The 14279-nt window shown below is 31.3% G+C and overlaps 1 protein-coding gene across 1 annotated transcript; it reads left to right on the plus strand.

Moving 5' to 3' along the window:
- The first annotated feature begins 982 nt into the window (after nucleotides 1-982).
- Nucleotides 983-11617, plus strand: LOC109803334 (lysM domain receptor-like kinase 3). Its single transcript, XM_083068019.1, is given in 13 exon segments — nucleotides 983-1778; nucleotides 3171-3204; nucleotides 3305-3321; nucleotides 3324-3353; nucleotides 3443-3604; nucleotides 4794-4987; nucleotides 5798-5887; nucleotides 9493-9586; nucleotides 9673-9827; nucleotides 9908-10002; nucleotides 10619-10757; nucleotides 10893-10991; nucleotides 11085-11617. Coding segments are annotated over 13 exon segments (2055 nt in total). The 5' UTR covers nucleotides 983-997; the 3' UTR covers nucleotides 11250-11617.
- Nucleotides 11618-14279: the final 2662 nt, after the last annotated feature.

The following is a 14279-nucleotide window of genomic DNA, read 5'->3' on the forward strand; positions in this document are numbered from 1 at the left end:
TTTCCAGTTAAAAATATTTTTATTTAATCTTTTGAATACTCTTTTTGCTTTTTTTTCAAACAACTTATTCTTATATTCAAAAGTATTAAGTTTAGGTTTTCTTGAAATTCTTATTTTAATGGCCAAGTCAAATTTGCAAATTCTAAAAGTTCATTTTACATACTAAGCTAAGCAGTCAAGACTTATCTAGTTATTACTTGAGATCTTGCTTCTTGATCAGCTTGCTTTAACTTGACCTTTATTTTCTTCAATGCTTTGGCATCATCAAAACTTTGTGTATATTTTCTTCCACATATTTATTTAAAAAATTTAAAATATTATATGAGTATCACAAATTAATGTAATATTACTATACTTACTTAAATTTTTAATAAACAAGTAAACAATATAAAATAATCATATAATAATAATAAAAATAAAAAATAACCGTTCTAAATTTTAGAAAGATGAAAAATAAAACCGTTATAAAATTAAAATAAAAATTTATTTAATCTATATTAATATATAAATGAGATACTCTTTCTAATAACTATCTTGGTCTCCACTTTTATTTACTATTATATTCTTTTATTTTAAAAAATTAGAAAATTTTTAATTAAATTTAAAAACTTCAAATTAATAAATTAATCATAATATCAATTAAATTAATATATTTTTATAATTTAATTTTTATTTTTAATAAAGACAAGAAAGGTTTCAACCCTACTAATTTATTATAAACTAAAAACATATTTAATTGTCATCAATATGTAACAAAAAATTTTTTTATCATAAATAAATTTTTAACTCTAAATTTATGTAATTTGATTTTTAATCCTCTCCAGATTCATCTTTCCATGTTGCATTCATTAGTCGCGCTATATCGACAAGAATCTAATAATACCCGTTGGAGTTTACCACTTAACCGTTTAGTAGCAATGACATAGGCGCAGGAAGAAGACAAACCACACAGGCGGCTCTCTATTATAATCGATTAGAACAATAATAATAATAATAAATGGCAAGTCCTAATTCAAACAAAGAACTAGTCAAAGTAAAAGGCAAGCCATCACACTTGAACCGAATCATCATCATCTTCTTCTCTTACTCTAAACCAGGTCAACTCAATCAATCAACAGCATTCCAAACCCACATTCCAATGGAACCCAGATTCAGGTTTCTCCTCATCCTCGTTCTCCTCGTCCTCGTACTCGTTATCGTACCCTTGGAAGTGGAATCCGCGTGCAAGCAGGGTTGTCCAGTGGCACTGGGGTCCTACTACATGTGGAGCGGCTCCAACCTCACCTACATCTCCCAGATCATGCCCTCGGCGCTTCTCACCAAGCCCGAGGACATAGTGGCCTACAACAAGGACACAGTGCCCAACAAGGACAGCGTTCAGGCCTTCATAAGGGTCAACGTTCCCTTCCCCTGCGACTGCGTCGACCAGCAGTTCCTCGCGCACACCTTTCAGTACGACGTTCAGTCGCAGGACACCTACGATTACGTTGCGCGGACCGTCTTTGCTAACCTCACCGACGTTGCGTGGCTGAGGAGGTTCAATAGTTACGCGCCTGATAACATTCCCGACACGGGAACGCTCAATGTCACTGTTAATTGCTCGTGCGGGAACAGCGACGTTGGCGGTTATGGGTTGTTCGTCACGTACCCTCTTAGGCCTGGGGACACCCTTGGCTCTGTGGCTTCTTCTGTTGGGCTTGACTCGGGGTTGCTGCAGAGGTACAATCCTGGGGTCAATTTCAACCAAGGGACTGGACTCGTTTATATTCCTGGAAAAGGTGGCATTTATTATTATTATTATTTTTTTTTTGTGTTTCTTTATGAATTTGCTGGACGTGGGCATGATTGTATAAACTTGTCTATAATTCTATAATTACTTCCAGGAGAATGAATGAGGAAGATTAAAATGAAATAAACTTGTCGCTAAAAATAGTTTGTGCATAATGGTATGTTTAGACAAGTTTCTCCAAAAGAAAAAGTGAAATGAGAAGAAAATAATTAAAAGATTCAAATAAGCTTTTTTATAAGCTAAAATTAGCTTATACATATCTTAAAAATAAGATTTTGATGAAGTAACAGGAGAGAGTGTTAATTTTATGTAGAAACTTATTTCATTTCTCTTTTCTATTCTTCTAGAGAAGTTTACCCAAACAGGTTTTAAGCTAATTTGTGGAAGTCCTCTCCTATAGCTTCTCCAAAAAAATTATTTTTAACGTATGTTTAAGTTTTGACTCATGAAGAAGCTTATTTCATTTATTTTTTTTGCATTTTTTTTTCCGAAAAGTGCTTATGGAAAAGTTTATCTAAACAGGTAATCCCATGGTGTAAGGTTTAAAATTGTGGTCATAGTTGTGGTTTTGTTTGATACTTGAAGTTTAACGGACAAATTCAGTTGATGTGGCTGCAATAGCAGTTGCTGAGACTTCAAAAGCCTTCCCCATTCCGTGGACCATCTTTTAAAGGATAAAACTTATATGTAGTTGCTTAGGTGCTTTAAATGACATCTTGGTAATCCATGTAATAAATGTTTGTATTAAATATCAGCATAGATTACCAAAAGAAAACTCTAATTTTGATTGGAGAATAACACCAAATTATACGTACAACTTATATGCACCTATGGAATTGTATGTATGATTTGTCCTTTTTTAATCTTGTGTTTCTTTGAGTGTTTGAATGTGGAAGCTGTTTGTGTGCTAGTCAGGATGCTTTATTATATCATGTACTGATTATGTGTTACCCATGGAGTGTGGCCGCTGGATGATGTTGAAGGATTCGATAATGATGTGCTACTTGTTTACACTTGAGGAAATGATGCCTACAAATGATTCACCTAGGGTTTAGGAGCAGGCCGTGATGTTGATATTCTTTCCTTTTGCTTATCCTTGGAAGTTGAAATAAAATTAGAAGTCTTCTAACTTGCTATTTAATTAAGGCTTGTAACTTCGTTTTTGTCTGACAACTTGTATGAAGCATCTATTACTAAAATAGTAAATATTTCTGCAGGATGTTGCCTACAAGTGGATTACGTAGTTAAAATTCACTCAAGCATATGAATTCCTAACAATTAACAAACATCATATGTATAGCTCAATCTTTGAATATTTTCCCATGTACTAAAAATATTTAATATATGCCTCTAACTTTATTTTATTTTATTTTTTTTCCAGATCAAAATGGTAGCTATGTGTTTTTGTCGTCCAGGTAATGCTACTTTGTTTGCAATCTGTTTATGTAGTTGCATTACTTTTCAATCTCCAGTAAATTGACTAAAGCAATGACTTCTTTTCATTTTCTTCTGCAGTTCAGGAGGTTTGAATTTCTTCTCAGAAAATTGGTCATGCGATGTTTTTGTCTGATATTTATATAAACTTATGATCAACCTATACTAAAAGCAGAAAGGATAATGCTACTTTATCTCATATTTTTGCTTCTATTTAAGCAGGTCTTCCTGGTGGGGCTATTGCAGGAATAGCTGTTGGAGTTGTGGCAGGTCTTCTGTTATTGGGAGTTTGTCTCTATGTGGGATATTTCCGGAAGAAGAAGATACGGAAGGTGGAACTTCCACTAGATTCCAGTGCACTCTTTGCTCAAGATGGGAAGGGTATAGTTATTTCTGCTTATACTCCTTCCTATGCCTCCCTCTACCTAGTACCTAATCCTTTATATAGGGTGAATAGTAATGTGCTGAAAAGTACACCTGAATTAACAGTTCTCCTATAGTCCTATATTGTATAATATCTAATTGAAATAACCTCCTTCTCTCCCTTTAGATGATGACTATGAACCTGCATACTCCAAAAATGAAAAGTATCGATGTTGTACACTGATACTCCTTGCATACTTTTGGATACATTTTCAAAAAGTATTCAATTCCTTCCAACACCTTCCTCTACCTGGTACCTAATCCTTTAGATAGAGTGAATAATACAGTGCTGAAAATTACCCCTGAATTAACAGTTGTCCAATTGTCCTATGGCATATAAGATCTAATTGAAATAACCTCATTTTCCCTTTAGCTGTAGATTACATGTCTCAGTTCCAATAAAATCCAGGTAGAAAAGTTAACTGTTTGTTGTCATACTAACATCGCTTGGAACATGCAGGGTTTAATTTATATATGTTGGATCAATGTTGTTGATCTTGTTACTATAGAAAATAGTGTGAAACATACAGAAAAGTTAGGGTAAGAAAAAGCTTGGATTTTTTATTCTATTTAATGAGCTTATTTGCATCCATATAAATGAGTTGTTTGCTATACTTGTTCTGAATGTTTTATTTTAAATATCAAAACAAATACCATGATCCCTTTGCTCTTGACTTGCGCAACAATATCAACAACAACCTTGCCTAATCTGTTTAGAAGGGGTCAATTACATTGAACAAATGATGACATCATGCTTTACCAAATTTCAATTTTAAGAAAATCCTTGTAGATAAATCTTGTTTAATGATTCTCCTATAAATTTCTTCGGATTTCCTCTCAGTTTTAGTTGGGCAATCTTCCTTTTGAATGACTTTTCCGGCTAGATCCTCTTATAGTTTTACCCCTGACATGGGTGATTACATCTTGGAGTCTATAACATTCTTCTCAATAGGTGCTACTCTGATTTTCTCCCAAGTACATTTGTTCCTAATCTCTTCTTTTCTTGCTCCAATCATCCAGTGCATCAAACTTATCTCTGCTATTCCTACCTTTTTACTCTTGTTGGAACCCTGTCCAACATTCAGTGGCTCTTGCTCTTGCATGTTCTAAAATATAAAAGTAAATGATTTGGTGCTTCATTTTTCAGATGAAACCTCTCGTAGTAGTGCAAATGAAACTTCCGGACCTGGTGGTCCTGCTGCCATCACAGGCATAACAGTGGACAAATCGGTGGAGTTCACATATGAGGAGCTGGCAACTGCCACAGATAACTTTAGCTTGGCTAATAAAATTGGTCAAGGTGGTTTTGGGTCTGTCTATTATGCAGAGCTGAGGGGAGAGGTTAGTAATCACATGTATAACTTACTATTATTGAAAGCTTTTCTAACAAAAGTTTCATTTTGTTATTTCTTTAATGAGTTTGTCATTATTGATTTATCAATATATTTTTTTTTTTTACTGATTGTCACTTTGTCAGTTGAATGAAGAAAAACTGAAATAGAAGATTATAGAATAACTTTATAGATACCATGTGACAATCTATCTAACATGGTAAGCTATTATACAATATAATTGAAACATTGAATGAAAATAAAAGAGGACGGGTTGAAAACCTTTATAATTAATGATTGATCAAAATGGGATCAGTATATTTTCTTGCCTAATTGGGACTGAAGATGGCGATATACTGTCTCTGATACTATCACTAAATGTCATTCTTCTAAATGTCATTACTTGGTTGTTCGAGATGCATGGTTTTCTTGTTGATATCCTTTCTTGTGAGGAAGGACTGACAAATACTTTAAATGATTTTACAATGATTTATTAGGAGACTTGAACAACTAAACTGGATAAGAGGAAGTGAAGGAAACACAATTTCATGAATAGTTATCCTATCATTTTCTCTGTTTTATATACTTTCTTTCTTTGAAGTTTAAATTATTGCATGATATTTAACATGTATTTCCTTTATTTTGAATTGCAGCATGATGCATTTCAGTCATTGAAAAAAGCTATATTCGTTCATTACATGATGCTGTATATTATAATGCTACATGATAGATCAAAGTGTTTGTTCATAAGAGTCATTCATCTTGTTCCTTTTAGAACCTATATGCTCATTATATAAGCCAATAACTTTTGTCCACGCAGAAAGCTGCAATCAAGAAGATGGACATGCAAGCATCAAAAGAATTTCTTGCTGAATTGAAAGTTTTGACACGTGTTCATCATCTTAACCTGGTACTAATCATTTAAAACTTTAAGCATTTTTAAGTATTACTACTGTGTTCCTGTTGGATTACATACCAGCAGGTGGAGAGTTATTCTAAGAGAATTTTTAGGGATTTCAATGATGGATCTAGCATTAACTTGGGCATAGACTTAGGGTTTGAATTTAGTCATACAGCGATTAGAGTAGCATCACGAATTTATGAAATTTGGAAATAGTCGATTACTGTTTGAATTTAGTCATATTGCTTCAATTTGTTATTGTATTCATCTAGGGAACTGATTTAGATACCATGCATGTTCAATTTGATTTCATTTTCAATTATTTGGGCTTAGCCTTAAACTTTATTTTTCTTTTATGATATTCTGTCATAATAATAATTTAAGGAGGTTTTATGTTCTTAATAAAAGTTTTTAACAGTAATTCTCTCAGGAATCCAGATTATCATGCCTCTACTTATTGACTTTTTCCTTCTCCCTTATCTTTACCTTTCTTTTAAAGCTTTCCTCTGTTATTACAAGTATTCTATTTCTGTGAGCATCTCTTTATCATGTTAATATTCAATTTTAATTATGAATTTAATTTGATACTCTTTGCATGCTTCCATTAGCTGAAAAAATTGCTTTGTAGGTTTGAATCTCAAACTTGAATCACATAATGAGTGCTGAATATTAGTTAATACTTATAAAGGCACTACTAGACTTGAATATCAGTTAATACTTATCTTGCAAAGCTACTATATTGATTAAGGATTCAACAAGCTCTATGATAGATACTCATACTGGTTCAGAATTAGGGAAATTAGCAAACCTTTATTTCAGATGAGTACCGTCTGACAAGTATCAATGTGATTGTGAATTTACAATAGAAATGAATCCCCTATTTGTCACAGGTCACCAAACCAAAAACTACAAGTAGGGATGATTAATTCAAGTTTGGGAATTTGAGGGGAAATACTTTGCTCTTTTATAGAAAGATTTTATGCAAAATGGCAACTGATTAAAATCAGAGTAAATTTACTTTCCCTTATATGGTTGGAAGAGCAACAATGAGAGGAAAATGGGTTTTATTTCAATATCTATATAAACATACAGTGGAACGAATGGCGGAATAACTAATATCTTCAGGTACCTGATAACAGTTATAGGAATATATATTATTAAGAACTGGCAGTGTCATAGGGTTGGACATATAGGAATCTTCAGGTATCCGATTAACAGTTAGTTGACTACACAATGGAGACAAGCTTCACTGGGTATCTATTCAAACTTTGATGCGTAAATATATAGAAAATAGTTAGAAATCCCCTCAAGTGCCATTGTTCAACAAGGGTTTTGTTTTCAAAGAAATAAAATAACATAAAGTCACACAAAGCATAAAGAATAAAAAGTATATATAACTGGGTACATATACAAAGTGTATAACTGGGTATCTCAAAAGGAAACAAATCATAGCCTACAGTTTGGCTTCCCACAACAAAAAATTAAAAGAAAACAAATATATAAAATAACATAAACTTGACAAGTAAAAGAAATGACATAAGCATTCCTTGGTGATGCTCCAGACTTCTTCGTGGCCTGCTTGACTGGCCATCTCATCATCCTGCTCGTTAATATGCTGCCCAACAGAAATTAATCACAAACACTGAGAAAGGAGGAGTGAGATTGTATAATAATGCATGAAGCAGGAGATTAAAACAATAGGTACATCAGTCATTGCACATTAGTCACACCCAATATACCAATCAATAGCAACCATCATATTCAAAGAGATGGGTTAGTACCCTATATGAATGCAATGAGTGAATGTGCCAGCCAATCAGTTTAATTTTTTTATTATATCATATGCATGCATGGGGTACTCTTATCCTCATTTTTGGCACTATACATCTAATTACTAGGTCTTTTACACTTCATACAAAGCATTTCCTCATCCCAGTGGGGTCAACATTCAGTCAATGTTATCGACCTCAGTGGAAAACCTCAAAATAATCAAAAACACCTAGTACGAGACGTTTTTATAAATTGAAGGTTCAAATCTAACCCCCTTATTCCGCACCTGCTGAGGGGGATCTCTTTTAAAACAATGTCATGATGTATGCCCTTTTAACTGTCTCTCTCTGGCATTATTACATGAGTTGGACCATGGAACAATAAAACTTTTCAAGCCCTTTTCTTGAAATCATAATTTTTCTTATTTTTAATATTCTTTTATCAACAAAATCTTGATTGAGAATTCCTCTAAATAATGAAACTTGAAGACTTTTAGTGAGAAAAATTGATATATTATGTACATTAAACTATGGACTTTAGATGCAGAAATATATAGATACATAAAATTATAGTTCTTAGGTTCACTTTTTAACTTAAACCATAAAAGAACCATTGACTCCTATAATGCCTTAACTTTCTCAAATAAGTGTATTGAATGAGAGAAATCTTAAAAATAGGAAGTCAACATATTGAGCTAAAACTAAACAGGGGCAATCTCATCTCATCAAGGAAATCATGTGATTTTTCTCAAATTTTTATAAACACCATTGATGTGTCAAAATTAGTTCCCATTTCATCTCAAAACAGGATGTTTTCAAAAATCGGTCCAGTTTCATACTCATCTTTATAAGTTCATAAGTAAGTCTCTACTCATGCAAAATAGGTGCTTCCAAAACCATTAGAACCATCACAAAGTCTACTTTCAAACAAAAGTGCCAAAGAAATATAATCGTTGTTATAGCAGTACAGTTTGCATAAAAAACATGGAGCATGTCTAACTCGCAGGGGACAATACCAAACTCATCAAAAATCACACACATCCAAATCATATGAGACCAATTGTGTTAGGATCTTCTTTCTGATGTAAAAAAAATCGCACCTACCAAGTAAAATGCCACACAAAAGGGGAAAGGAATTCTGGAAATGCTTCTTTATTTTTGATAGAAAGAAAATTATAGCCCAAGAACCCATTATAGCCCAAGAACCCAGATATATGAGTATACCTCCAGAGGATCTTTCTCCTTTTACTCTGGAAATTGCCCGTTAAACAATATATTCAATGTCTACCTCTTTTACTTAATCGAGGACAGGAGTTAAGTTACAGTTATCCAAATAACAACCAACAAACTCTCCTATCCTTCTAATAGTTTGTTACCACTTTGAACCTTTCCTTTTCCTATGATAAACTAGCACACACTTTCCTCCTGTAGATTGTTGCTTGTACTCGGTCATCAGTCCTAAAAAGTACACTCTCCCTAGTCCAGCTGTTAAGAGACTTCTGTTTCCTTGAAGAACATTTCAGACAAAACAGAGGGTGTATCTATATTTTGTTTATATGGTGTCAATGGATTGGTTTTGGAATCCAAAAATTCAATTAAAGCTTGTATGCACAAGATCGAAATACCATCTTACAATGCTTAACAGTTTTCTATCTTTACAATAAAGTTTTTAAGCTTCCAGCTTTTGACATACATTTCTGGGGGAGTGGGAGAACTTCTGTTACACGCTTGGTTACTCCATTTATCTGTTATATGTTTGTAATACACATAGACACTTCATGATTCATTATGCATAAATTCTTACATCTTGTTTTGGGAATGGCTTAAACTCTTTACACTATGCAGGTGCGATTGATCGGATACAGTATTGAGGGTTCTCTTTTCCTTGTCTATGAATACATTGAGAATGGAAACTTAAGTCAACATCTGCGTGGTGCAGGTTATATTGATCCATAGTTTAGTTCTTATTTACCTATGATGTGTTGTAATTGTCCTGAGTTGACAGTGAAGTGATAATGGTGCCAGGTAGTAGAGAACCTCTGCCATGGGCTACTCGGGTGCAGATTGCTTTGGATTCTGCCAGAGGTCTTGAATATATTCACGAGCATACAGTACCTGTGTATATTCATCGTGACATAAAGTCAGCAAATATATTAATAGACAAAAACTTCCGGGGGAAGGTTGAATATGTTTTGAGGTCTTATCTTTAGTTTTATTATTTGAATCACTATGGGAGCTTATAAAATGCTCATATACGCAGGTTGCTGATTTTGGATTGACCAAACTGACAGAAGTTGGAAGCTCATCACTTCCCACTGGTCGCTTAGTTGGAACATTTGGATACATGCCACCAGAGTATGATAACTTGTTCTTTAAATATAAGAGGGTGCTATTCATATTGAACATTTAACAAAGTTTACTTTTCAAGTTTGCGTGTCATTTTTAATGCATCCATTGCAGTTGGCGACTATGTTATTGGCATTCCCTAAATTGAAAACATGATCTCCTGTCACTGATTTTGCCACAAATCATAAACATGCACAAGTTGTTCTGGAAACTTCCACTGGATAATACACCAGAACACAGTTCAACATAATCTTCAATAAGATGAATTAATGTCTATGTATTTCTAGCTGTTCCTCTGTCTGGAATTTGGTCAATGCATTTTGTACCAAAGACAAGCATTTAAAAGGACGACAAGACCCTCTTTTTAAGTAAAATGAAATTAAACTGAAATCTTGAAGTTGATTTTTGGTGCATATCATATAGTTACTGGTCAAGTCTCTTGGCTTATTCTTTTAAGCATTGAGTTTTAGATTTAAGCAATTGCACATAGTTATATTTGATTATGTTCTATTATATATAAGTTATATATCTAAGATTTGCTTGCATTGGAATTCAGTTAAATCAGAAGGTCGCTTCTTTATGCATGTAGATTTGTTTAATGATTATCATGGCTTTGTCTGTGAAGGTATGCTCAATACGGAGATGTTTCTCCCAAAGTAGATGTGTATGCTTTTGGAGTTGTTCTTTATGAACTTATTTCAGCTAAGGAAGCAATTGTCAAGACGAGCGAATCTGAAGCTGACTCAAAAGGCCTCGTAGCTTTGGTCAATCTTTATTTCTCTACTCAATAATTTTCATTGTTGTAGTCATTGTTAATATTTTCAAGTCAACCGTCTTCATGCTTATTCATCAGTCTAAACTATGATATTAAATTTCTTAAATTTTATTATGTAATACAGTTTGATGGAGTTCTTAGTCAGCCGGATCCTACGGAAGATCTCTGCAAACTAGTTGATCCAAGGCTTGGGGATAACTACCCAATTGATTCAGTCCGCAAGGTGAGAACATTTGTTAGACTCAACCCTTTGAACATTTGTTTTTATGATTTCAACTTTAGTCAACCTATGCATGGTCACTGTTTTGGCTTGCAGATGGCACAACTAGGTAAAGCATGTACACAAGACAATCCCCAACTCCGTCCAAGTATGAGATCTATTGTGGTAGCACTTATGACACTTTCTTCAACTACAGATGATTGGGATGTTGGTTCCTTCTATGAAAACCAAAATCTTGTGAATCTTATGTCAGGAAGATAAGATGATATTGGATCTCAATTGTTTTGCATTTACAATCGTATATTTTTCACCAATTTTAGGCAACACGACAATTGTTGAAGCAAATGATGTGTGTAAAATGGATGTAGTTATGAGGAATTTGTACATTTTTACTAGTCAGGACTCAGTATAACGAGTGGAGGTTTTAACAATTTTATGATAAGTCACAAATCACAACCATTGTACACAGTTAGTGTCTGAGAGATGCATCTTTTTTCTGCCAAGGTACATTTATCCTTGTAAATTTGTATAATAAATTCTATTTGAGGCCTACTTTATTATTGGTAATGGGTTATGGGCCTTATCAATGTAGATGAAGTATTTCTAATTACATAATACTTATTTCATTATTGATCGCAGTTGTACAGAAATTTAAATCTAATTTGATAAAGTTGAAGGACATCAATCGGAATTAAATACAGTACCCGAGTCTTGTTTGATGTTCTAGAATTAAATCCTAGTATCCTCTCAATATCCTGTCCAACATAAAGTATCCTCTACTCTAACCTTACCTTGAAACAGAATATTTCTGTTACAAAATTATTTCAAATTATTTTATGGTTTAATGGTGATATATTTGTTTACCTTTAAATTTCAATCGCTATGATCATATTTAATTAAATTTTAGATCATATCACGAGAGAGGATATTTATTTATTAAGTGTTTATTAAATTTTTTAGGAAGATTTTTTTCATGTTTAACTAGAAACACTCATTAATTATATAAAAAAAAATGTTATGATTATTAAAGTTGTTATAAAACGTCTAGAAATAGAAGAGTTGGCAGAGTTAAAGTTGTTGACAAAGAGCAATATTGATTTTGCTCTAAAATTCCAATATTTAAGGAAACTTTTTCATATATATATATATAATTGGCAACTAACTTAAGTCAATAAAGTTATATTATTCTTACATATACTTTTTGTAATAACTTTATAAATTGATTCAAAATAATTTCCAGAGAGAAAACATGACTTTCTAAAAGAAATAATCGAGGACTACTTGCACTTTACCCCCTCGTGTGAGAAAGTGAGTAGTTATTCTTTATGTTTTGTCACTCTAGAACTTCACTCTCAGCTCACGAAGTTTCCATCAGATGAAAAGGATGTGCAAAATGTAGAGAAGAAATTTAGTAGTTGGTCAATAAATTACGATTGGTCACAGTCAAGACATTGCATTCGGTAAATTGTTATCTACGAAAAGGTCTTTGTCTACTCAAGTAATAAAGCTAGCATGGTTCTGAGTGCTGATATTTTTATTAACTGACCATTTCAAATCACTCATAATTTTATGGTAAGATGGATGTTATATCCTGAATTTTTTCAATTTCAAAATTATATATATATATATATATATATATATATATATATATATATATATAACAAAAAGGAGAATATAAGCATTTGGCTAGAAGGAACGCTTTAAATAGAGTCATATAATTTTTGAAGTGAGATAATGCTAACACAAAGGAATTAAATCAAATAAATGAATGAATAAATATATGATTATAATATTAAGTTATTTTTAAAATTTTTATATATAATATATTTATATTAAGTTAATTATTTATATTTTAGAGTCAAATATTAATAAGTATTGTATTTCCTTTTTTATTTCAGCATCTAGCAAGATATGAATTCACGTAAAATCAAAGTTAATTAAGCAACTAATATTTTCTTTAAAAACTTTTGGTGCGATTATGAATTGTTCACTTTAATTTTTTAACATAAATCTACATTAAAAAAAATATAAAATACAAGGGAAACATAATTCAATTCCAAACTCTAATTAATAGAAACAAAATTTTTTTAACTATCTAAGTAACCTTTAGAGAAGGACACTTATTTCCAGGAGTACAGCAATGAGATACAGCTTTTAAGAAGTTGGATTGACAGTGCTTGGTCTATTGTCAGCTTATAAGATACACTTATTTTTTCATAACTGATTTTCATATGGACTGACAGTTTTTTATTTTATATTTTGTATCCTTTTATTTATTAGATGAAAACTATAATAAATAATAGTAAATGGATAAAAATATGAAACAAATAGTATTGTATAATATTGGTATGTTTATTATTTAATAATGATTTTCATACAATAACTAATATAAAAATAAAAAATTAATTATCACATAATGGAATCAACTTATTCACATTTTTTTTAAAAAAAATTAAAAGTATAAGAGTATGAAAGTTTTCTTAAGAAACTTCTATGTCTACGAATAAATTTTTTAATCATATAACAAATATTGGAAAAAAATATATTTTCTACCAATATATTTTTAAAAATAAGATAAAATAATATGAGATAAGTCCATTTTTAGATTTTTTTTTCACATCAGTATCATATGAATAATTCATATCAATATGAACCAACTTGATAATATTTTATTGGTCACTACATTATAAATAACTAAATTTATATAAATTTAAAATTTGAAAAATTAAAATATTTCGTCATATATGAATTAGAATAACTATCTTATATAATTTATTTTTAAGTAGGGGTGACGAAATAAATCAATTCACCCTACATAAAAATATAATATAGAAATTATAACATGTCACATGGATTGGTAGATTGTTCAGCTTGTTTAACAATTAAAAATAATTTTTATTTATTTATATATAATATTTATTAAGAAATAAAATATATTAATTTTAAAATAATAATTTATTTAAATACAGTAAAATGAATAACTAAAATCATAAAAAAATCAATGTGAATATTTACATTTAGTTAACATGTATATATAATTATTAATAAATTATATTTTTAAGTTCTCTATTTAATTTTAAGATTCAATTTAATATCACAAATTTTAAATTATTTAATTTGATCTTCTAATTTTTTAAAATATTTAATTTTATTCAAAAATAAAATCATGAATTTGGTATTTATAACACTAAAAAATCTTTCAAAATCCCTTTAATACAACCATCCTTTAAAATCCTTATATTTTTGAATAACAATAATGAATTACTTTTAAGTTGTAAAAAGTCTCAAATG

This window comes from Cajanus cajan, chromosome 2, assembly GCF_000230855.2.
Source record: "Cajanus cajan strain Asha chromosome 2, NIPB_CcT2T_4, whole genome shotgun sequence".
Taxonomy (NCBI): domain Eukaryota; kingdom Viridiplantae; phylum Streptophyta; class Magnoliopsida; order Fabales; family Fabaceae; genus Cajanus; species Cajanus cajan.